Raw genomic sequence first — 25923 nt, 5'->3', positions numbered from 1 at the left:
ATTCAACTGCACACCTGTATGTGTGGTGACCTGTATTTCTGCTTTCCTTCTGGTTGAAGCAAATGGTTGGTAGGGAAAGATGAAGACAGAAAGGAGAGGAAGAAAAGGAGAACTCCATCTGATAACCCATTCATAGGCTATCAGAAATGGAAAACAAAAATAGCATAAGGAAAGAGAGACATTTTTATTACATTTCTACTAGCCCAAGATGTTGCTACTTGTACTACCTGGTAAAAAGAGGAGTCACGTGCAACTCATAAATGGCAATGTTAACTCACCAAGATGGATCAGTCATGACGTTCCTCCCATCAAAGGAGTATATTGGAACGTGAATGTTGAATTGTCCACCATTTCCATTAAATATAGATTCCCAGTTACTGAAAAGTGTTTCTCCCTGTTAAAATTTCAAAGGCACTTTTACAAACAAAACAAATCCCAAATCCACATCATACCTAACTTTTGTAGATTTATCTATACAGTTAAAATCTTATTTGCATTTCAGAAAGCTTATGATTCAGCTTTCACATCAGTTTCTGCATGATGCTCCTGAACAGACTTGTCTCATCCATCATCTCTATGCTAACAGCTCTGTGATCCACACCTCTGCCTCACAGTCGCTTCTCCGTTCTGTTGTCACTCCAGATACTCAGCTTGATTGTCTCCATTTCCACTGTCCTTTTCCTCCTAACTGTCTAAGGGGCTGTTTGAAAAATTGCTTATAACTACTGTAGCTATAATTTGTATTGGAACATCTGGTGAGGTCACAATTCTGTGAGAAGTGTTGCAAATGTTTAAGGCAAAAGCTTTGCGTCAGGCTGCCTCTCAAACGCCTTTAGCGTTTTTCCCGTCAAAGTCGAAACAATGAAACAGATCCTTACAAATTTGTCTCCAAGGCTCTGTACGTGCACGCACTTCAGAGCAGCATCCGTCCAGCACGTTCCAAGCATCGCACGTTATTCCTTTAGGTTTCTTTGGCTGTTTTTTTCTGGGAGCCAGCCAATGCTACAGAGACATGGTTTGTTTTCCTCAGTTTTAAAGTGTGTCTGTTTATGTCAGACCACAACATGACTCATGCTCTACACTCTCAGTTTCACTGGGGTAAATCCAGCATCACTCCTAAGCACGGAATTTGCCTTTATCTTTAGAAATCAGAAACCCAGGCATTTTAGCCTACTGTAGTCTGTGATCATACTGGAAGGTAGAACATAACAGTGATCTTAGAGAAATGAGGATGTGTTTTCCCTGCTGATACAAAAAACAATCCAGAAAGCCAGACATCATACTGTTGCTTTGTCAGCAGTCTGCTTGAAGTGGGCTATTCTTGTAGCTTTACTTCTACCATTAGCCTCAGGATACTGAAAAAAGCAGCCATTGAAAATGCAAAAGAAATGTGAGACAGTCTGTATTTTCTACTTTACCACTACTTTTTTTGTTTCTTGAACCTGTCTGCAAAATATGAAGCAAAGCTGCTTCTTTATAAAATGCAGTTTGGGTTGAAACTTTCTGCTTTTGCCATTTTCCAACATTCTGGGGCACCTACAGCCTATCCTAATAGAACAAGCACTAAGTACTCATTTTTACCTTAAGATTGACTATCGGTAAATGGTATCTGTCTGTTTTCCTGACAACTGTGGCCAGGTCTTGCAAATGTGATGAGAGGAAGGCTCTGTAGGTAGATGTCAGACCTGCTAGTTGGGCCTGTTGAAAGCACTGAAAATCTGCTCGCACGTCACCAGAAAATGGCAAGTTTAAAGCCACCAGATGCAGCTGGAGAAAAAATGAAGAAAAGTTTTAAGTTTATAACACTAGGAAGATATATATCAGAAACAAAGTAGACCCCCTCCTGCTGCCAGCACAAGAACTAGTATCTTCCATACAGGGTATGAAAGTTATTTGCTGCCATAACATTGCATTTCTTAATGCTGAGACCCATAGCAGAAACACCTGTTGATCTTTGAACATTAAGGAAACCATGAAGACTATATACTCCTAAAAAATAAAATTCTTTTAAAAGCAGCTAGTAATTTTAAACAGAAGTCTTGGAGTTATCACACTAACAAAATCCCAAATTCTACAAGCATGGAAATAGGTAGTAACAAGTGACCACATACTTTCAAAAATTTCACTGTTACCAAATGCAGGAAGTAGTATGCTTAATTCTAACAGTACAGATGCAAGAACTAAACTACATTTTTGTTCTTTGGGTTTTATTTTATTTTATTATTATATATATAACTCAGTTACCTTGCTTTCTTTGTCTAAATATTTTGGAGAGTATTTTAAATGAAGGCTTATGTTCTAAACTAAAACAAGCAGCACCATGAAGTTAGAAAATATTGTAATGAATTCTTTAATGATTTAATTGTAACACTACTGTTACTTAAAAATTTGTGTGTTGCAGGTACAATCACTAAGTGAAGAAGTATTCCTAACTCAGATTTGTGGGGTTTTTTTTATTTTCTTTTTTCTTTGAGATGAGAAAAGGGCTAGGATGATGAAAACTGATGTGGAAGAAACAATCCAAAATTCTCTCTGAGGTGTCTACACCAGGTAAAGAAGTGTATTTGTAAGTTTCTAAAGAAAAAATCTGTGAATTTGAAGAGGAAATATCACAAATCCCCCCTCAATATGCAAACTGTCATGTTTCAAACCACAGCTATGCAGTTGCAGTACGGATCTCATACTTACTGCTGGTTTTCCATTGTTCATATTTGATGTTGGACTCCGTGCTGGAAGAGACTGAAATCCCTGTTATTTTAACACATGCAAACAGATATATTAAACATGTTACTTAGATCAGAATTTTAGACACTCAAAAATTTCTACCTAAAGCAAACACTGAACTCTGGAGAATCTGAAACTGTCCTGCCTCTGAAAAATAAACCCAAACCATGTATCCAGAATACTTGATCTGCATATCACCAGTTTGGTGTGTCACATAAATATGTGCCTGAAAGCTGTCCTGGCCAGAGTTGCTTTGCTTGACGTGCGTGTACCCCTTCCACAGCGCCCTGCCAGAGCTGGCGCTGGATCGCACCTGCAGTCCTGCATGGGAGCAGCCTGCTCCTGGCAGGAGCAGAAGACCAGGCCAGGAAAAGTAAAACCAAAAGGGTAAGGAGGATGTGAAACCAGAAAATGTAGGGGGTGGGAATATTTCTCAAGGCCTCTGTAATTCCCTCTCCTAAACAACTGGCATGTGGAGACCAGGAGGCTGATGATCTTCAGAGCTGTTTCAGGAACAGCAAAGGTTTTTTTCTCTAGTTATGGTAAGTATGAGTAACAAGCTGCTGACTGTACCAGATGGGAAACTCATGTGGTGTCAGCTGGAGGCTGTGGACAACTTCTTGTACCATGAGGTCTAGACATTTTCCCAGTATGCTAAGTGCACTTCCCTCTGACCTAGTCTAAATTTTTTTTCGTTATTTCTAGCCATCTTTCTTCTCACTGCTCCTTCCTAGCACTCTCCTGCCCTTCCATTATCTTAGCAGTCAGATCAGTTAACCAGTCATCAATGATACAGTTCTCTATCCCCTTCGCCACTTCTTAGTTTTCATCGTCCTGTGATTTTTTTGGGACAAACAGCATGTTCACATGCAGGTTGGTACAATAACTTGCAGAATGGGGTCAGATACAAACTAACTATTGTGAATTTATAGACTGTCAGCACACTGAGTATAAGTTACAGGCAGGTGATGATGATGTACCCTGAATACAGGACTATAATCTTTTACAGATAACATGCTTTTCAGAAACACTTTTCTGAGTTTCCTTGAAAAGGGACCAGGGCTTGATATGACTGACCTTGGTGTTACAAAACAAAATGCTTTTTTTTGTAACCATTTGTAAAAAATTTTTTTTTGTAGGCAGCCTGCTTTGTTCTGTTTTTTGTAGATGCTGCTTGGTCTCTGTAGTGCTTGGAGCCTCTCAGGGTAATGGAAACAGATGACTGGCCAGTGTGAACCAATTTGCAAGCTTATGTAGTTGTAGGATGCTTATTTTGAACTGACAAGTCTCAGTGGAAAATTGTTGTACCTGCATCTTCTGTCAAGTGTATTGCCTGTCTTTGCATATTTAGACTCAGTTTTTCACAGTCCAATATTTTGTACTTACATAGCTTGATATGGCTGGAGGAGGAAGGCTGTCAGCAGGGATAGGAATTAATTCACCAAGCTGAAAGAACCCAAAAGGACAAGCTAACAAAACTGTATCACCAGGAGTTTCCGAACAAAATAAAGGAATCTTTCACCCATGCTTTCCCACCCCACATAAAAAAAAATTTGCAACAACTGTATTTTGAATTGGAAATTATTAGGATGTAGTGCAATAGTACCTGCAATTTTCTCCATCCATTTCGAACACGGATAAAAACCTCACTGGTTTCACTCAGATAGATTAGCGTACCTTCTGCTACCAAATGAACTTTTTCCAACATACCCTCAATGTTTCGGAATGTTGTAACCTGTCAAGTAGGAAAATGAAACACACTTCATCAGACACACAAAACATTTTGCAAGTTAAATTGTTAAACTGTCATTTGAACACATAAATATCAAGGCTTCTTCTGCAAGAAATGCTGATTAAGTCAGTTTTACATCATTTCATGCAAAAAGCTTCAGTAACATAAATATCTTGCTACTTTGGCATACTGGCATGATCATTCTGTGTATTGTAGTAGGATGACACCAACAGTTGATTTTGTACAGAGTGAAGATCATCACACCTCTACAGTTTAGTGTACTAGATCAAAATAGCAGAGCTCAGAAGAGATTTGATAAGGCTTATAAATATCATATAATAGAATCAAATTTATCTAGAATTGTATTTTTCTTAGTATCATTGTAATGTCTTTTCTTTGAGGATGTTTTCTTCCATACTTTTCTTTATGTTTCCAGATGCCTCTAGTTTACACCGCAAGTATTTTTCAATTTCTCTTTTATAGATCATCAGGAGGCTTAAACTGATGTCTGTCAGATACAGACATTGCCCCTATTACCTCTGTCACCTGAAGATAAGAACACGGTCCTCTCTAAGAGGAGCTCTACACTCTGCTTGACAATTGCATTTAGTGTAAAATCAGGGGCAAGTTTCTTGTAAATGTCATGTCTTGACATTTGAGTGTCATTTCTTTCTTATTTCTTCAGTGTCAGAAGGCATATTCATGCTTTATGAATCACACAGACCCTGCTATATGTTTGCATACTGGTTTTTAATGTTGGTTTTGACCTGAGACAGTGGCTTCCAGCCCGTAATAGTCTTCTACCTTGGGGCACCAGTCTTTGAACAACTGTTCCTCTCCTAATCTGTAGTCATTGTCAGGTCCTGCATCTCCACAAGAAGAGGTAGTTAGCAGAGGTGTCCCAGCACTATCAAAACTGGCCAGCTGCAACAAGGCTTTCACCATCACATCCCAGGTTAACTTCAATAAGTATTTGCCACGCCTTGCCCCAGGACAGCCACCAATCTGCCACAAAGTTTCAAAAGTTCATCTACTGTCTGTGCTGTTTCTTCATCCTCTTCAGGCCAGTCCACTCTACTTCCTACCTCTGCATTCTTCCTTCTCCTCTTCCAGGCAGCCTCTCCTCATCCAAGCCCCCTTTTTCTCCCAGGGTCTCTCCTACCTCCAGGGTGCTCTCTCTCCTCCCTCTGCTTCTTCCAGGTCTCTCTTCACCCAGTGCTCCTCTTCTATCCCCCTTAGAGCTATTTAACTACTCAGCAGGAACCAGCCACAGCTGCACCTTATCCATGTCAGCCAACCCACCGCCCCGAAACAAGCCCACAGCTGTATATTATCAATGTTAATTAACCTTCCTTCATTCCTCTATAATTTCTCTACATAGAGGTATGATACTATAGCGGGAAGGCACTAAGAAATTTACACTCAGGTTCTTGTTAGTCTATTTGATGTGATGTAAATGATCTGAAAGTCTGCTTGTTTATTGGTGCATTCTCAAATGATTGCCCCAGATATCCAGCCAATTTCTTTTCTATCGTAATGTGAGAACATGGAAAAGGAAAAAATTGTCACAACCCCCCTGTGCTAGCTTGAATCTCCTTTTTTTTCAGAAACTACAAATATTTAATTTAGAAATTAACAAGACAGAAGTCTTAGCTTGCTTTTTTACCACATAGATATCTGGGATACAATTCTGATTTGACTCACACAGTAAGAAAAGGAAACGAATTTATATGTGTTCTCTGGCACAACAATTTTTAGACTTGCTAGGGAAATGTAGTTTTCTTCTTAGAATCAAATGACCTATATTACTGAGCTTTAATACAGTAATGTAATGCGTTTTTTTCACTGAAGCTGGGCATTCAGTAGTTATTCTGGTATCTCAGCATGTTAAGTTGGCACACTCTTTCAGAGAGATTGCTTTCAACATGGAATATGCACCTTTTCATTACTTTAGCATGCCATCAATCTGCATTTGTTTGAAAAGGCTGTTGCTAACAAAGCAACAGACAGGCTTCTCCTGTTGTCACTTTTACCAGCTGTATAGATTTCCTGCTGAAAAATCATGAGGTTCAGAAAACTAGAAAACATTCTAATAAACAAAAACATAAGATGGAGCTTTCCTCCCTTCCTCAGTGCTACCAATGACCACGGAAAGATTTGAAGCAAGGTTTTAATGGCAAACTTCCTTGTTTTGTTGTCTTACCAGATTCCTGCTTGCAGGTGACCCTGGCTCTCCAGGAGGACCTGGTGGCCCAGGCATTGCAGCTGCTAAAATAAAACAAGCATACAATACATGGTGAAGGTCATCTTTTTTGACATAGAAGGTGAGTGACACAAAGAAAGGACTTAGCAGTGGTATCTAGGAGTAGTGGGAGCTATAAATAGCCATAGGCCTTACATAGTCAAGTTCTGAATAGCTGTGTTCAAACCAACTACAGAAAATGTGTTCTAAGGATTTTTTAAAAAAGCAATGGTGAAACAGCCTTTTCTCTGCTGTTTGGGAGCTTAAGGTCAACAGATTGCAATCTGTTGCAGATGCTCTGCAAATGCAGAACCAGATCCACTTAAACTGACCAGAATGCTCTTCTACTAGCTGCTAATGGTGGAAGAGGAAGAACATTTAGCTCCCGCCCATATAGGGTTTGAGGGCGTCATTACAACTTCTACTCTAAAAGTAAACAAAAATAAACTTTTCCTTAAATAAAAAAATCACAAGTGTAAGATCAGCTGATATTTCAAAGTAACAAAGAATTCTCCAGTGGTATGAACTTGAACTTCTAAGACTGAAGTCCACAACATCTAGTGCCTAGTACCTGTCTCTACTCCAAAGCTGAACTTCTTCACCTTGAGTTAAGCCCCTGTTTTCTGCAGTAAAAGCTCCTTTATTTTAGTGAAGGAAAGAAGGAAAGATATGGAAGACTGAAAGCAAGCATCTCTTGCCAATGCATAGCATGATAATGGAACTTTGAAGCCATTTAGAAGAAAGAGCTTCTACATGTGGACCTTGCTGAGCATCTTGGTGTGTCCCAGCAAGGCTCTGTAGCTGAGATCTGGGCAAATCTTGCATTAACTGTAAGTGAAAATTCCTTCTCTAGGGGAGAAGAAAGTTGTAAAGTAGGGGCAACAAAACATGTTCAGCGGTATCCAGGAGAGTACACTGGTATACTGCTGGGAGGGAATATAAAACTCAGTCAGAACTCTGACTGGGAACTGAAAGGCATGATGAGAGCTAGGATGACATGGAAGAAAGAGATCTAACAGCTGATGGATAGCTGTCGAACTACCTGAGCATGGGGAAGTCTAGCATGTCCTAGCATGCTCTTGAATCTGGAGTATGAAGCATGCACAGGGAACTGCAAGGTTCAGCTCCTAACCGCTCCCCAGTTCCTACCTTGCTGGGCACTTCAAAATGGCATTCAGCTGCTCTTAGCTATTCCACACAGTGCTATAATCCCAAACAGGGACAGAATTGCTCTTCAAAACTGAAGGAGAAATGGAGGAATGGAGGAATAGCATCTGAAACCAGCCTCTGCAGAAATTTTGGTGAGCACATCTGCTAGCCCTCCCCACAATAACCAAAATCCACTCCTCCGCAGTTTGCTGGATATAGCAACTAGACAGACTGGAGGAGAGTAACAGAAGATAAGCTAAAGGAACATACCTTCTGCCTTTAGAATTTTCAGAGGAATCAGGATCACAGTGATCTTCAGTGAAAGCAGAGCAATAGATTCCCCTCCACCCCCACAAATACATTCAGTGAAGAAAAAGTATTGACTACCTTCTCTTTTATTGTATCTTTCTACTCTGAAGTATTTGATAGTAAGACACATTTTTAAAATATAGTTTGAACCATTGAAGACTCAGTAAAGGCTACCCCTGAGAGCACTGCTGCATTCTACAGCTTGCTTTTTACTGATCTGTAAGTCTTGAATTAGGAAGGCCCAGTTATATACCAAGAAAGCAAGTTCTAATGTTCAAAAATATTTGGTTTTGTGAAACCTGGAGGATCCTTGAAATCACATTTTACAAATCCAAGAATCTATGCTCTGAAGCATTTGCAAGGATCCTGCAGAGCAGTTCCTTCATGCCAATGGTGGGTGAAAGGGGTTCAGTTTTCAGGAGTGCTCAGTTATTTATCTGCAGATAAGCTATTCCTCTTTCTCCATATTACAGTAAGTAAGAACTTTAACAGGTAACTGTGCCTTCAAGATAGGAAATAAATAAACATCTGTGTTCATAACATTTAATAGAATGGACATCCATCAGCGTGCTGCCTAAAGAAGCTTTATACAAATTAAAGAGGAAAATGTGTGAGAGGATGATGAAGAGTAATGGCAGAGAGGATAAGCAGAAGTATAGGGATGGAGTACTAATAATAATTTGTTTTGTCTGACTGGATCTCTTAGCAAATATTCAGAAGTGCTTAATATAAATTATACAGGAAAAGGCCTGAAGGCCTTTATGGACTTTATGTATGCTGCGGATCTGCCCATATTATGATGATCAGGAGCTAATTCAGGTACAGGTCTATGTCCCAACATTGAACATACTAAGGATTTCTCCTTTCTGAAATATTCTTCAGAGGATGAACTCTTCTGATAGACACTCAATTAATTATATTTACTGGATGACAGATTGGAAGCCTCATCTTGTCCCTGGGCAGCCATATAAACCAGTCTGACCAAGTTCAAGAAATACCTGGAAATAACAAATCGGAGGCTGCTCCCCAAACTAGCATACTGGAGGCACAGGTCTTGTGGGAAAACAGACTGATCCTTGTCCTCAGAAATGGAAATCTGTAATAGCTAGACCTGCCCAAATTTTAAGCAGTACAGATTTGCATGATAGCCTTGCTATTCGGCTAACAACTCCCTTTCTGTTAGTACGTCATCTTCAGCTGCGAGTAAGGAATGCTTTCCCTGGCTGGATTCCCGTGCTGGTCACAGTTCCCAGAAGGAGGAGTCCCAGTCACTCACTCAGGCAGGCCTGCTGAGTAGAGGGGCCCAGGACCCCATCCACCAGAGCCCAGTCTAAGGGGTGGACATTAACAGTATGACGCTTGTCACTAGAGGTCCTGTAACCCAAGAGGAGTCAAAAGCATGACTGTCTTTAACTGTGACACTTGTTTTATAGCCACCTATTCCTTTTGATGCAAGTTTGAGATAATACACCTGAAGCTCCAGTGCTACCTGGTTTGCAGGGTTCCTCCCCTCATGTGACTATCTGTGGCACATTCTACTCCTTTTCTAATCCAGTAAGTTGAAAATATTTAGAGGTACAGTAACCAACCCTCCCAAAGTTTTGTTTCTATCTGTCATTTGCATAACAACTAGTTTTTAGAAGCAGTTCTCTAGCAGTTTCATTCTAGGCCTAAAATCTACTGTGGGTACTGCCTTTATATCATAGAATCACAGAACCATTCAGATTGGAAAAGACCTTTAAGATCAAGTCCAACTGTTAACCCAGCAATTCCAGGTCCATCACTAAACCATGTCTCTAAGCACCACATCTACATGTTTTTTAAACACCCCCAGGGATGGTGACACCGCCACCTCCCTGGGCAGCCTGTTCTAACGCTTGACAACCCTTTTGGTGAAGAAATTTTCCGCAATATCCAATCTAAAACTCTCCTGGCACAACTTGAGGCCATTTCCTCTTACCCTATCACTTCTTACTTGGGAAAAAGAGACCAACCCCCACCTCACTAAAACCTCCTTTCAGGCAGTTGTGGCAAGTGATCGGGTCCCCCCCCCCCAAGCCCCGTCCTCTCCAGTTCCCCCTGCCTCCCCCCTCAGCCTGTGCCCCAGCCCCTTCCCCAGCCCCTGCCCGGCTCTAGACACGCTCCAGCCCCTCAGCGTCCCTCTGGCAGCGAGGGGCCCAGAGCTGAGCCCAGGGCTCCAGGGGCGGCCCCGACAGGGCCCGGTGCGGGGGGACGGGCACTGCCACGGCCCTGCTGGCCACGCCGCTTCGGACACCAGCCAGGGCGCCACTGGCCTCCTTGGCCACCTGGGCATGCTGGGGGCTCATGTTAAGTGGCTTTGACCAGCCTCCCAAGACCTTTCCCACTGGGCCCTTCCCAGCCTCCTGCCCCCAGCCCGCAGCTGCCGGGGGCTGGTGTGACCCCCGGGCAGGACCCAGCACTGAGCCTTGTTGAACCCCATACAAATGGGCTTTGTCCCACTCATGAGCCTCTCCAGAGCCCTCTGCAGAGCCTTCCTGACCTCCAGCAGATCAGCACTCCCCCCAGCTTGGTGCCATCTGCAGCTTGCTGAGGGTGTACTCGATCCCCTCATCCCAATTATCAATAAGGGTATTAAATAGGACTGGTCCCAATGCTGAGCCCTGGGGAACACCACTTGTGACTGGCTACCAGTTGGATGTAGTTCCATTCACCACAAGAAGAGCATCTTGGCCCACAATTTAGGCAACTGCTCAATTTGATAGCTTTATAAATCACTTAAGGCAACCTGTTGCATAGACTTCCTCCCAGCCACAGCTGCAGTAAGATTCTTCACGCAATAGTGCACCCATGGCACTAGACAGTGAAAACATTTTTGCAGAGAAATTGTCCCTTTTGTGCTCCCAGTTCCAACTCACCACCTAGGAGAAATTGGTAGAGGGCAGGAGGGGAGAGCGGAGCAACGTGCCTGAGGTGTGCAGGGTGGGTGGGCAGATGGAAGAACAGGTGGAAGCGGCAGGAGGGCAGTGGCAGTGTGTGTGGGGCTATAAGCACATGCTGAAACACTTGCATATTCAGTGAAAAGCAAAATCACATCCTCTCACCTAAGCCATATATTGCAGGGGGGCCTGGTGGGCCTGGTGGGCCAGGTGGGCCAGGAGGTCCAATTTTTCCATAACCTGGTAAGCCAGGTAGGCCAGGTAACCCCGGTGGTCCTCTGGGTCCAACAACTGCATCCCCTTTTGGTCCCTATCAGTGATTAAAAGTACTTCTTTGAATGTATCAGTTTCACTGCTGCAGAGTCTTCATCTCTGGTGGCAACATTTTCTGAAGGTCTGCTACTGCACCAGAGGGGCATGCATATTAATGGAAAATTAAAAACTTGACCATGTACTAAACTAGATTCAAGAATTTAAATTTCAGAAAGCTTTTTGAAAGTTCTTGCACCTATTCCTGAGTAGCTGATACTTGCAAAACTCTCAACGGTACTCTCAAAGTCCTGGATCCCAACTTTGCTTGTGCTAAAACTACTTGCTTTGATGTGCTTATAAGAATTTGTCAGAAGGTGGAAAGCTTTAACATAAAGTGTGTCCATGCAGGGTGTATGTCTCATGACAAGTGTTGGTTTTCCCTCCTGTGATCAAATGTCAGCTCCTACCCCTTAAGCTCTCCAGATGCCAGTCTTCCAGATCAAAAAGGCTCCAACTCTCCACATTTCTGGTTTAGCAGTGTGTCCTGAGCCTGAATGAGGAACCCTTTGCTCAAGATGGCCTGCATACATGGAACAGTTTTTGAACCCCAGACTAGGATAGTTCAGCTGCACCATCCAACTCCTTCTTGCCAGTGTAACAGTTTCTAAATGGGGAGATTCTAAATTCTCAGCAACGTGGAATAGTGCCAGGGAGATTTTTGAAGGTGGGTTTGCTAATCTGACACTTTTCCCTCAGCTGTGACCCACCCATTCATGTTTCTCAGCACAGAATATGACAACAGAGTATTGCAATGCACACATTTGTTGCCAGATCCCAGGGATAAACTAGTTTCCAAAAAATTAGTGCATTTCATTCCAAAGCAGCTGTGGTGGCAATTACTAGAAGGTAAAACAACTAGGTAAAGATTAGACAGTGGCTGAATTTTATATGAATGTTCCAGACAGGTACACACTGGACTTTTCATTCATGTTTTTGGATTACTGAAATATAAAATACGATTAATTATTTAGATGGTCAATAATTTTCAAATCAGCCTCTAACTTTATATAGCCTATTTTGGCATTTATGGGCATGTAAGTAGTAGTGTCACAAGTTATGTGTACTGCCTTCATTTCCAATGATATAATAGCACAAATCTACATACTGATGTAGCTGTATTAAGACAGCTGAGCATAACATTACATCAATTTTTCATAGTAAATCAATTTTGTGCACAACAGTGAAGTGTCTGTGTTTATGCCTAACACAACTGTTTCATATTCACCTAATGGTTAGCATGAGGTTTTATATAGATCTTAGCATCAGCTTGATGTTTGCCTTTTTAGTGCCTTCTAAATTAAAACAATGGGTACCCACAGCTATTCCTATACTACAATTTGTGTGACTTACAACTAATCCTGGTCTTCCAGGTGGTCCAGGGGGTCCTGTCAGAAAAAAACCTCCATTTGGTTCTCCTTTTTCTCCTTTTACACCAGTGACTCCATTGTCTCCTTTTTCACCCTTTAAAGAAAATGTATTTTAAAACATTGAGCTGAAGTGAGATCAGAACTCCATGCACTGATGTTTTAAAGTTATATGAAATCTCTGAGCTTAATAAAGAAAAGCCACTGCTTAAAATCTTTTGGGCATCACTTCCTTCTTCAGTGATAAGGGATAGAAAGGAATGCTCTCTCTATCAAGGGTGTCTTAGGGCAGGGGCTGGGGGAGGTGGAGGCAGAGAAAATGCCTCTTGCTGTTTCCTGCTATTCTACCCAGCAAAACCTTGCTCTGTGCTGTAGCTGGAGGAAAAGAGAAAGTCAGAAGAAGCATGAAAGCCTGGCTTTCTGCTTTTCTCCATCAACAAGGAAAAAGCAAAGCAAGATTGTCATGAAATGGACAGATATTTAAAAGTATGCAGCTCAGTGAAGATTACGGTGCATTGGACAAAACAGACAGGCGGGGGTGTGTACCAGGATAACAGAAGAGACACCACACAGAACTGCAGATGCTTTGAACTGCATGTCTTCTGTCCATTGTTGATTATCAGTTAGCTTGGGGAACAGTAACTGCATGTCTTCTGTCCATTGTTGATTATCAGTTAGCTTGGGGAACAGTGATAGGTAAGAATTGATAAATACTCTCATTGTCTCTCTGTGCAAAATGAGCCACAGCAATTGTAGGTTCCACCTCACTTTATTTCCTTCTGTTTGCCTGGGGTTTTCCCTTCAACTTTTTTGGTCTACTTTGTTTCACTTTCTGAGAAATAAACATGTGAATAGAAGAGGCAAAGGATAAAACAAGAACGGCAGGTAGCTGCAGAAAGCCAGTAGAGATGGCTATGTATAGCCCCTCCTCTGACTTTTCTTTTTAGTCTCCCACTAAACAGGACTATAAAGCTTTCTGTAAGGCATGCCATTTTGCAGAGATGAAGGACTAGATGAAAAATGAGTTCTTTGTAGCTAAAGCTGTAAAGCTATAGCCACTGCTCTATAAGATCACAGAAGCCGTATAAGCTCTGTCATGCATTCACGGGCACAGGAGTAACTTAGGTGCACTCAGCCAAGCAGAAACAAAATCTGAAATCCAGACGGCACTGAGTCCTTCAAGGAAACTGACAGTACACTGCTTCTGCTGGCATCATTACACGGTAACATAACTCATTTTTTTCAGATCTTCTACTGAAAAAGAGTGTTGTTCACTTAAGAATATTTAAAATGATATTGTATTGGTATTCATTTTTGTCACCTGAAGCAGTCAGGAGAATAATGGAACAGAGAAAGACCAAACACATCAAGGTGTGGGTATACTTTCTTGCCCGAGATTCCAGGAAAAGTAGCTTCCATTACTTCATTTTATTCAGTGTGTTTAAAAGATAAATAGTATTACACAGAACTGACACCACCACCGCCCCATGTGTTAATTGTTGCTACATTTTTTATAGAAGCCCTTTAGGTAATGGATGTTTCTTACCTGAGCTGAAGGGAAACAAAAGCATTTATGGCAGATAATTTGTATCAACTTACGTTAGGTAACAGTGAATTATGACTTACTTTAATACCACGGGGAAGGTAAAAAGTCTCAGTAATAAAGTTTTTTTTTCTTTATGTACTACTAACATCTACTATCTCTATACTTGTAATAAACTTGTCTATGTAGCTGGACTTTAAGAAATTAATATGATTTGTAACTGCTGATGCTCTTACCTGTTTTGTCTATTTCACCATGCTGTGCTGTTTTATGCTTAATTTATATGAAAGTACACTTTAGAAAAGGCTTAACCGAATTCAAACACAAATGGGATAAAATTACCTTTATGCTATTAATAAAGTGGCTGAAATATGGTGGAGGCAGAAGTGGACCTGAAAAATGGAAGAAAATACAATAAATGACAATAATTAACTGTAATTTCTCTTTTTAAAAGCACTGCTTTGGATATTACTGTTTTAGGAGTTTTAAGAAAAATTATTCACAGTAATAACATTAACCTTTTAACAGATATTTTTAGTTTGGTTTCCTAACAAAGCGAGGCTTATGTGCCCTGTCTTGTCTGTCACTCCTCCACCTTAATAATTTCTGAATCTGATTGTGAGTTTCAGACAAATATGAAAGCAAAGAAGGCTCAAAGATTAAAAAGTCCCAGTTTTCTGGAAAAACAAGAACAACAACATGAGCATCTGGGCAGAGGGTGAAAAAGAAGCGTCCACATTAACCCCTTTGATGGAAACTAAGGCAAAAGAAAATCTTCCCGTATGTTTTGCCAGCAGTGGGGTGACCAATCAGTATTTGTGTTACCTTTCATGCGAGGACAGTACCATAACTGACAAGAGACTGTTACTGTGCTGCTGATGACAGAATAATTGTCCCTCGACAATTTTCTGCAACAAACCCCAATACCAGTATCAGTGGTTATACCACCTGTGTTATGTTGTCTGACAATGGTGGTCAGCCAAAGGTGTTAAACCAGGACAAAAAGTCTAAAAAGTCTTAAAATATTCTTTGTTTGGCATACGCTTGGAAAAAAGTCTATTTTACAGCTGCCTATAATGGCTCAATGCATTTTCTTCAAATGTGTTCTGATTAATTTTTGAGATCTTTGGGTCCAAGGCTATGACAGCCACAGGACCCAATCTCAGCATGCTCTCTTAGGTACAATTAAGTCAAGTAAGCATTGTATATGTCTGTACTCTTGGACAGAAATGTATTCCCACTATGGCAGCTGTTTTGATTTTATTCAAACCCTGACAATTAGAGCTTGCTGCAGTGATTTGCCTGGTCCACATGAAGGGATGGGGAACAGACAGGTGGAATGGAATGGTGTCCTTCTCAGGCGTTGCTTAGTAATCTCTACCCTGGCCAATATCTTAGGTCTTTATAGGATGACCAGCAAACAGACTAGGCCTAGGCAAGGTGCATGAGATAAAGGGAAGTCACCACTCAAAATGGAAGTTAAAAATCTGTGGTAGGAAACCACTAAGTTCTACCTATACTGGCAGCTAAACTGCATTAGCCCAGTTCCTCAGCCCCAGGCAAAGCAGCACAGCTTCTATCCATACAGCTAGATGTCCTCACTCCCAAAGCATGAGAGACTTACCTATACAGCCTACTGCACCCGTCGCTGGCTTAAACTGCCCCCCAGACCCCCCTGGCTCTGGGAAAGTGTTACTAGTTGTAGGCTGAATCCAGGCCAGGAAACATGGGAACAATTAAACCGCAGAACAATTGTCCTCAGTGTCCTGAGTCAGTTTAGCTCACTGCTGTACACAGCCAGTGAAGTTTGCCTGCCATGGCTTCTCCATAGGCAAACCTAGCTCAGTCCCCTTCTGTAGACATTCAGTGGAAGGCTGGCAGGCAGTTCTTGACAGGACCTTTAGGGACCTTAACACTAGCCAGCAAGAAACATACTTTGTTGTGTAGCTTCTGCTGGTAGACCAGAACATTTCATTTCAGTTTGTTTTTGGGTTTTGCTGAAACAGACTAACAGGACTTTGCACTTCCTTAATCAATGGCAAAATCATGCCCACTCAACCATCAAAGTCACAGAGCTTTGGTGACCTTTCTTTCAGACGCTGCTTTCAGATCGGGGAAGACAATGTTTTGTTAGTGGGTAAAACACTGGATTTTTGTTAGAAATTCTACAAGAGTGATACCATCAGTAAAGATGTCATACTTAATAAAAAGAGTTAAATGTTGCTATCCTGTGAATCAGATGCACAAAGTAACAGGAACTGTTTAAAGAACATATTAAAGAATATATTGGGCATCAATGAAAAACAATTCAAAAATTTCACATACATCATCTCAAAGGCAAATTCTTATAATTACGTCATTGTTGGAGCTGGAGCAGCAGGGTGTGTATTAGCCAACAGGTTGGCTGAAGACCCTCTCAGTACTGTACTGCTTTTGGAAGCAGGCCCTAAAGATACCCTTCTAGGTAGTGAAAGACTCATGTGGAAGATTCATATGCCTGCTGCATTAACATACGACCTCTGTGATGAGAAATGTAACTGGTATTACCACACAACATCGCAAAAGCATACGAATAACCAAATTATGTACTGGTCCAGTGGAAGAGTGTGGGGTGGCTCCTCTTGTCTCAGTGCTGCAGTATACATTTGTGGGCATGCACATTATTATAGCTGATGGAGCAGGGAAGGGGCTGTGGGACAGGACTATGAACATTGCTTGCATTAAATGCAGAACCTGGGAGAGAACAGACATGTTCATGAGGGATAAGCCAGTACAGAAGAGAGAATTTTCTTAATTTCTGTTTAGGAATGGTTCTAGCTTCTTTTTACAAGTTTATTGATGACTAGGAAGCACTAACCACTTATTTTAAGGCATTGGATATTGGTCAGAATAAAAATTAATTAGGGCAATACAAGAAACAGATTTATTAGAACAAACAGATGTCCTATTAAAAATAACCAAAATATCATCTTCAGTGAACAGGACTATGTCTTTGGAACAAAGACAGAAATATCCATATAGATGTAGTTTTGTATTCATTATCAACACATTAGAAGAAAAAGATTATAAATATGGCATAGCAACATTAATTTGATATACTGCTTCTTCTGTTTCAAATTATTTCTGGCACTGACCAAAGCCTTATCTCAGTATATGAGACTCTTAAAAAAATGTATAGAAAAGGAAAAGTTTGGAACAGCAATATTTTCAAATAGATGCTTGTTTCTGTAACTATTTTTGAATGTGTAAGAATTAGCAATGTGTATCAACTTTTTGATACAGAAAAGTAAAACTTTGGTGAGAAGCATCTGTTATGATGCTCCTACAACCAGTGAATTGATATTTTTAGTTCACACAGACTTTTTATGAGTTTCACAAATAAAGCGTAGAATATTAAAAAGCTGGTTGAAATGGAGATCATCTAGTTCTACCTCCTGCTGGAAGCAGGACTGTCACCAGCAAAGTACTGCCTTGAAGTTAAAATACAGAGGTGTGTTACCCTGAAATAGGCAGCACTGGATTTTAGCCCAATTGGTTGAAAAAGATTGACAGCAAAATGGTATCTCAGGAAGTGGACATGATGCCTTTCTAAGATTTCAAAAATTTCTGACCAGCCAGTTACATTTCAGTATCTATTCTATTCTTATCTTATTCTTAACACATTCATAATACTCACAAATGTGCAGTACAGGTACTCCTTTTCAGAAGACATTTTTGATAACATTATGAACTTTGTTGTTCTGTGTGTCAGTTCAGCAAGGAACCTAGGTATAAGTCTTTAAGCAGGTAAGGCTGCAGGGGTATCAAAGTACTCTTTTTAAGTTAAACGGATTCCTTTACAATATGTCAATGGCATATCACATTTAGTATACCTGGTGGTCCTGGAGCTCCTCTGTCTCCCTTTTCTCCTTTTAAGCCCGGTGAACTGTGCAGTGCCCAGGAAGCTCCATTTGCTTTAGCACCTGCCATAAAAACATCACAAATTCACAGCAGAGACTATAGCAGCGACAACCAAACCACCAAAAGTGAGAGCAGACTTTTCCATACATGAGGGGCATGTGGCTCCAGTCCTTAAATGCTTGTCTCACTCTCCTCGAACTCTGAAAAGCTGCCCGATTGCCCTCACTTATCAACCCCAACATGGGCAAGACCATCTCTCTCTTACAAGTCAATCTTTCACTCCCCCACCTAATGACCTAGCCTAAGACCCTCTGAACAAATCTGTTCTCACTCCATTTGTGAACTGGGGCGAGTGTAGAAACCGTTCTTGAGTTATGGCTCCGTGTCTGATACCACATCTTCTACTACCTCCAGACTACAAACCAATATATGATAATATCTACAACTGTGAATGTCAAAAATATTATCATTTATTGTTTCTTCATCTCATAAAAACATTAATAATGAAGAAAAATCTCTGAGAACAGAAATGCTTTTAGCATAGTTTTACATCCAGGTGAGCTAAGGGTAGTACTGCACCCAACCACATCTGGATAAATCTTCTATTTTTCCAGATATTAGCCAACTTTTATGGTAACCTTACCCTATAAAATCTCTGGGTAAAACAATCCCTGAGTATTCAGGCTCCTTAGGCCTGATTTCTCTACTTGTTCTAACGGAGTAATTGCCAATATCTTTGCAAAACTCATGTAAAATAACTTCATTTTGCCATGGCAACATGTTATAGCCACTTACTTTAGGTAGAAATGCCTTTGCAAGTGCAAGTGAGGTGGTCCTATTCTGACTTATGGGCAGGAAGGGTGTTGAAGTGCAATGACAACCAGACAGAAGACACCTATTTTGAAGTAATATTTAATGGTTCCCTGTCTGTGGTATCTTCAGCCCCTGCAGTCAGTCATGGTCTATGCTGGGAGTCAAGGGATCACTAAGAACAGTGGCTCTTTTCTAACCTGATCTGATTACATTTCTGAATGTCACAGGGGCAAGCACAGAAACAATTTCTTGCTTGGGTACCCAGTGAACCAAGAAATTTGGGCTGTCTGTGGGCATTTATTGATAGATCATGGATTCTTTGTTAAAAACAAAAATATGGACAAAGAAATCTTTTGGATCCCTGTGTGCAGGGGGAGACAAGCAATTGAGAGTCTTTGAATTGAGGAGCAGTACTGGACAGCCTAGGCTCTATGGGCTTAATTCTGTGGGCATAGCCCTGAAGAAATGAGGACAGTTTGCCAAGCACAAAGCTTTGGCTTTCACTTATAAGTGGTGAGTCAGTCATGCAGCAGTAGGGATTCAGAAGGAAAGCTCAGGTCATCATTATACACCATAAATTTGTCCCTTTACTGCCCTGAAACCCCCCTTCCATCAAAACTAACAAAACTTCTCCATCCTTGTGTCTGTTTCTCCCGGGTCCTCATGTGTGGAGTTTCTCATCCTCCTCCATTATTCTTACTTCCTCCCTTGCCTGCCTGTCAGGTTTTTGTCCTAGCTACTCCCAAACCCCAGAAATTACTTTCTTTTCAACAGGCCTCACCTTTCTAGTGAAGGAGGGGATGAGAAACATTTCTTCTGTCTTGCCAGAAAATTCACCCCACCTCACAGAAAGAATTGTTAGTAACTTGTTTCTTTCCCTCAGCAACATTCTCTGGGACTCCAGCAGCCAGTATGTGTTGACCCTGCCTTTGGTAATTTTCTTTCAAGCAAAAAGATGGGAGTATTTTGACATTAGTCATTCAGAGAAGGGAAATGTTTTTCACACTTCAGTCAAATGCTGGAGGAATGAGACCACCTGGTTGCTTGCTGGGATACAGTATCAGGTGGACTTCAGAATCTGCATCTTAGGAACGTTGCCAGAGCAGAGAGTGATACTTCAGCGCAGCCATGTGTGACACCTCTGCTCTGACAGAGGACTTGTATGATTAGATCCTGCAGAAACTGTGTTGCACTCCACAAGTTATAAATCTTAGTCTTTAAAGTGCAACTAATAGGCTCATTTGTTCTTTGGTCTACACGTTAAGACTGAGTAAATACGTGATCTTACAGTTTCACCAGAAGAAGAAACAAGACCACTTTGGTTTTCCTCCTTTTTTCCTCATAAACCAAGTTACGCAATAGCCAAGAAAAACCACAAAAAGCTTAACTAAGAAAACAAAACAAAACAAAACAAAAGCTTATTTAAACCAAGGTACAAGAAAATAATTACTCACCATGGACATTAAGAGCTTCTTGATTTCCAGGGTAAGGAGTGCTCACCTACAGACAAAGAAATCTATTACAAACTATCCATACACATAACTGATGGAAATGCCTTACTTGGTGTGACTGAAAAGCCTGGAGATTTTGCATGCTAGTAAATGTTATAACAATGCTCCAGTTTGTCAAGGTCTGAGTATTAGCTGATCAAGCTTTTTTTTCAGGATTGTGCTCTCTTTAGTAATGCAACATGCTTTCAGCAAGAGGGTAACAACACGCATTTTAGAGGCATCAGCAAATCCTGCTCTCAGTCATGCCAGCCAAGCATCAGAAAACTCATTCTCCAAGAACAATTCTGAATTACATCACTGCATTTCAAAGCAGGACTTGATTTTTGACTAAGATAACAGACTGTGTTTGTACATTTTTCATCAGACCATGGCTATGCCTACTGCCTGATGTTGACCTATACTCCAGGTGCATTGAGACCACAATTGGGAGGCAGAATTTATTCCAGTCACTCCCGTCCTGGCACCAGTCACCTGTAGCAGTGGGCATCCTACTTACCTCTACAGCCTATATTCAAAATAGGGACACTGCAGCAATTAAAATATGGCACAGTGCTCAGAAAAGGACAGATTTTAGCACTAGCTAGTACTATTTATATGAACCTAAGCAAGGATATGAAAAAAAAAAATAATTGAAGGTGCTGCATCTGGCTAGTCCTGTAGTATTAGCTCTTATAAGTCTTACTCACATGGATAGCTCCATTAACTTCAGAAGTTCAGTTCACATGAGGAAAACTTGTGGGGTTCAGTCTGTAGCTCTTTCTCAATATTCAATTATGTAGGCATGAACAGCAGACTTCTGATCTATAAACTTGGATAGGTTTAGGAGATTATTCACAAACGTAGGACAGATCTATCCAGCATACTCAGATGCACAAAGAGGTGTTTATAAGTCCAGGTTTCTATTACTTGTGCACATAAAAGTTACTGCTTTTATTCAGTTTGTAACCTTCTTGAAAAGTGACATTTTATTATTATTATCTGAAATGCAGCTAAAATAGGCTTGTATTGTTTGAATCATTCCACAGAGAATCATAGGTCAGTTGAAGGTGGAAGGCATCTCTGGAGATTGTCTAGTCCAAAGCAGGATTAGCTACACCAGGGCCTTGTCCAGTCAGGTTTCAGAAGTGAGGCTGACTAATCCATATGTGAATAACATACAAAAATTATATGGTAGTAATGGGAAGATTTAAGCGAAGAATTCAAAGAGGTAAAAAGATGGTGCCTGTAGGTCGTAGGCCAAAACCACAGAAATGTCAAATTACCATAAAGTAATGTCTATTTATCATCAATTAACAGAAAGATCCATAAGCTGGGATACATCTTCCTTCAGCAGTAAGGCTAGGGTGATGATAACTGTCAATGCATTTAGTATACTGTAAGTCAAGAGCTGCTTCTCTAAAATAAGTGAAACAGAACTGGGATGAAAATTGGAGGAGGGGGCACAATACTATTTTGAGCTATGCTGTCTAACAGAAAAGTAGAGCAGCCATACCGCACACCACACTATTAAGGGGAGGACTGTGGCTGCCAAAAACGATCTTTTCCAAGTACCTAACCCACAACTTAATAGCACAATATAGCCCTAGGGAAAGTACTTCCAGGACTGAACTCTGTTCGCCATTCATTGTAGGGTATAATTTCCATGACACATGAAACAAAACCTGCATCAGGATCCTCTGAAAATACAAAGTCCATCTCCCTTCTTTTGATACTAAGTGTGAAATTGCAAGTCCTTTGAAGGTAATGGGGACTTTGCCATTCCCTTTGGAAAGCAGGGGAAAAGCTTCACCTGCTGCCACTCCCGAGGTAATAAATGCTTATATGAGAATACACGTCATTTGAGGGTCAGATAAAGAACATGACCTTTCTTTTCTGACGCATCTTTCATGCCATAATGAAACACATAGCAAGTCTTATTTTGGACAGGAGAATTGAAAACAGCTAAAAACATAACAACATGGAGACAGTTTTTTTATATACATCTGAAAATGTGTGTACATGTATGTATAGACATTAAGCTCCCCAAAGCAACTTGTAACTATGGAAACAGAAGGTGTTAAAAGTATTAGGACAACCAAGTGATCAAAGTGCTTTAAGCAAAAAGTTCTAGTGTTTCTCGTTCTGTTACATATTTTATATATGACTAATTTTGGGTCTATAAACACTTGAAAATCTGTTATCTTACAGACTAGGTAAAACACATCTCTGGTGCAAAGCAGAAGGCAGGGGGAGATAAGCTGCAAAGCTACCGTGGTTCCATATACAGCTACTTTGGTTATGTACTGTCATGGCCATGCATTTTGCTAAAAGCAGGTTCTGTGTGTGACTTACTGGCATCTTGCAATGAGGTCTGGCAGAGACTGGGAAAACTGTCTATTGAAAACAGGAAGGGAAATTATTTTAATGAAGATAGGTGTAATACAGCAGATAACACACTAAATAGGTCTGCTAGGCATGATGGGACAAAGCCTGGCACCTCGGGAGCAGAGAGCCCAGCTTGGTGCCCAGGAACTCTCACAGGTCTGTCAGCATGTCCTGCTCTGTGTGTGAGGGACAAAACTCTTACATGACAGTGGCTCTGGCTGACAGATTTTTTCCTATGCATGCAAACAAGGTCACACACTGTAAACTGTGTTGCTTGAAACAAGTTTTGATGTTTCCTTTTGCAAACTGTTCCTAGAGCAGCACATTTCTGTTACAGATGCAGACCAGCAACTGATCTCCAGTTATACTTACTCCTTTGATATAAATTATACGTCCTGGAGGTCCAGGGGGCCCTGGGGGTCCAGGCAAGCCAGGATGGCCCTGTTTAACAGAAAGCAAAAGAAGGAAGATACTAGAAAGATCTTTTCGTATACAATACAACTGAGCCTACAGAACGAAGTCCAAGGGGCTCAGAGGGTCTTATTTAACCAAGAAGTTTTGTGTTAAATGGTTTGAGGGGACACTGAACATTCACACACTCTAGGAATCTTCTGGACTGCTTCCACTGTGTTATATTTCCAGTGGACATCTGGTAAGGTGAAGTCCCTCATGAGAACAAGGACTAGTGATGGTAAGATTTCTCCCAGCTGCTTGTAGAATATTTCACCTGCCTCTTCATCCTGGTTAGGTGCTCTATAACATACCTGACCAGGATATCTGCTGTATTGGCCTTCCCCTGACCCTTACCCATAAACATTCAACCTTGTTATTACCATTGTTAAGCTCTAGGCAGTCGAAACACTCCCTAACATGTAGAGTTACCCCACCGCCTCTCCTTCCTTGCCTATCCCTTCTGAAGACTTTATAGCCATCCCTTGCAGCACCCCAGTCACGCGAGGCATCCCACCATGCGTCTGTGATAGCGACTATGTCACAGTTTTCCTGCTGCATGATGGCTTCCAGCTCCCTCTGTTTGTTGCCCACACTTCGGGCACTTGTGTAGGTGCACTGCAGCTGTGGTATCAATCTCGCCTCACACACTGGCACGCTGGCCCCAGACTCGTCTCTAGCGAGCCTGGTTTTATCCCCTTCCTGCTTTGAATCTAGTTTAAAGTTCTCTCAATGAGCCCTGCTAGCTCCTGACCTAGGACCCTTTTCCCACTCTGGGACAGGTGACTCCATCTGTTGCCAGCAGGCCTGCTGCCATGTAAACTGACCCATGGTCAAAAAACCCAAAATTCAGCCAGGGACACCAGGCCCCGAGACAGATATTGATCGGTGTGACCTTCCAACCACATGCGCCATCGTTCCCTACAACCAGTGGGACAGAGGAGAGCAATGCTTGTGCTCCTGATCCCTCAGCCAGTCACCCCAAGGCCCTGAGGTCTCTCTCAATTGCCCTCACTCTTCTTGTTGTTTGAACACCATTGCTGCCCACCCGGAAGACCAGCAATGGGCATTAACCAGAGGGCTGTACCAGAGCAGAGACTTTTCTAGTAACACCCCTGGCACAGGTCCCAGGGAGGCAGCAGACCGCCCTGGGGGGGTGGGCCCCGTTGGCATATCGAGCCCTGCATTCCTCTCAGCGTGGAGTCACTGATGACACCCACTTTTCTTTTTTTCTTAGCAGAGCTGTTCATGATGTGTGGGGTTGACTGACTCTCCCTGGGCAGCTCCTCCAGCCTGGCCAGGCCTTCGTTCACATCACCATATTCCCGGCTGTCAGGCTGCAGAGCCGCACACCTGAGGGCAGGGCACCTGGGGTGGTGGCTCGGCCGGGGGTGATGCCCTGCTGCCCCAAGCAGGGCCTGTTTCCACCCCTACCCATCACTTGTGTCCCCTCCAGCTGCTTGGAGGTGAGCAGGCCAGCACCCTCCGCCTCCAGTGATGTCCTGGTCCGTGCATTTCTCTCAGCGATGGCAGAGAGCAGTCCCACTGACCTCTCTCTCCTTTGCAATCTTGGCACTCCTTAGACTTCCTATGTCCCCTCCAGCTCTGCCACCAAGCTGAGGAGACTTCTCCTCCAGCCACACAAGCATCCCGCCACCCCTGGCAGCAGCGACAGGCTCAGGCGCTCCCTGCAGCGGCCTGGCAGCCATACATCTGTCCATCGCCACATGCCTTCTGACACTGGCTTCTGGCCGAGGGGAAACTGTATCAGTTTCCTCTGGGGGAGCCATGGCCACAACTGCAGTTCATTGCTGCAAGCCGTTAGGGGGATGGCGGTCTCTCGGTGTCACCTGTGGTCACCCTCACCCCAGGCCCCAGCCACACTGGGCCACAGTGGCCACTTGGCAGGGCCTCAACGCGTGTGAGGGTGTCGCTGGGGCACCCCCTCCCTCTGTGGCCACCTTGGGCCCTCAGGCAGCTCCCCACTGGCCCTCAGCACGATGCTCAACCCTGGTGGCAGCAGCAGCCACACAGGGTTTTGAACTGCTGCCTCTGCCCCAGCCCACCCTCGTGGGACCGCTTGTATGAGAGCACTTCACAAGAACAGGCCTGCCGCACCAGGAGCCTGGGTCACCACTTGTCATGCCGCAGTCACAGGCTGCAGTGGGCACGGGTAGGCTATCATCCGTGCAGTGCTGAAGCAGGCGGCCTCAGTGGGTGTCTCCTCATTAGCGGATCAGATGCCACTTCAGCGTGAGGTGCTGAGGTGCTGTCTGTGTGGTGCTAGACAGCTGAGAGCCTATGGCAGTACCGCCACAGCATCGGGGGGGGGGGGGGGGGGGGGGGGGGGGGGGGGCGCGGCATACTGATGGCCTCTATCAGGTGGCCTTTGATGTACAGAAAGGACTGGTGACCCCAGGCCGCTGGCTGTTTGAAGCAGCTACACTAGCAGAGAATCACACATAGAGAGGTTACACGCAGGAGCTGACACAGCCATGTGGGGCTGCGAGAACCAGATGGGCCCAGAAGTTGACTTTTCCATGATTGTTACCAGATAGGAAAAGCAGCAGAAACATACAATTATTTCTAGAC

General features: G+C 42.5%; 1 protein-coding gene across 6 annotated transcripts in view; it reads right to left on the bottom strand.

Annotated features, from left to right (window-relative positions):
• The window catches only part of LOC121084905 (collagen alpha-1(XV) chain-like), a 135824-nt gene that overhangs the window by 1940 nt on the left and 107961 nt on the right, over positions 1-25923 (bottom strand). For 5 of the 6 annotated variants that reach the window (XM_040586959.1, XM_040586962.1, XM_040586960.1 and 2 more), the window contains exons 29-41: positions 23254-23322; positions 22849-22890; positions 20461-20506; positions 18166-18255; positions 14636-14685; positions 12737-12847; positions 11240-11384; positions 6660-6724; positions 4331-4459; positions 4111-4170; positions 2689-2748; positions 1582-1767; positions 279-394 (exon numbers count right to left, since the gene is read on the bottom strand). In XM_040586959.1, the coding sequence (XP_040442893.1) occupies positions 279-394; positions 1582-1767; positions 2689-2748; positions 4111-4170; positions 4331-4459; positions 6660-6724; positions 11240-11384; positions 12737-12847; positions 14636-14685; positions 18166-18255; positions 20461-20506; positions 22849-22890; positions 23254-23322 (1169 nt within the window). The remainder of the gene's footprint in view (positions 1-278; positions 395-1581; positions 1768-2688; positions 2749-4110; positions 4171-4330; positions 4460-6659; positions 6725-11239; positions 11385-12736; positions 12848-14635; positions 14686-18165; positions 18256-20460; positions 20507-22848; positions 22891-23253; positions 23323-25923) is intronic. The other variant, XM_040586961.1, reaches the window with a different exon arrangement.

The sequence above is a fragment of the Falco naumanni genome, chromosome 3 (genome assembly GCF_017639655.2).
Source record: "Falco naumanni isolate bFalNau1 chromosome 3, bFalNau1.pat, whole genome shotgun sequence".
NCBI classification, from domain to species: Eukaryota; Metazoa; Chordata; class Aves; order Falconiformes; family Falconidae; genus Falco; species Falco naumanni.
The sequence above is the reverse complement of the archived record's forward strand: the minus strand, read 5'-3'. Positions and strand labels throughout refer to the sequence as shown.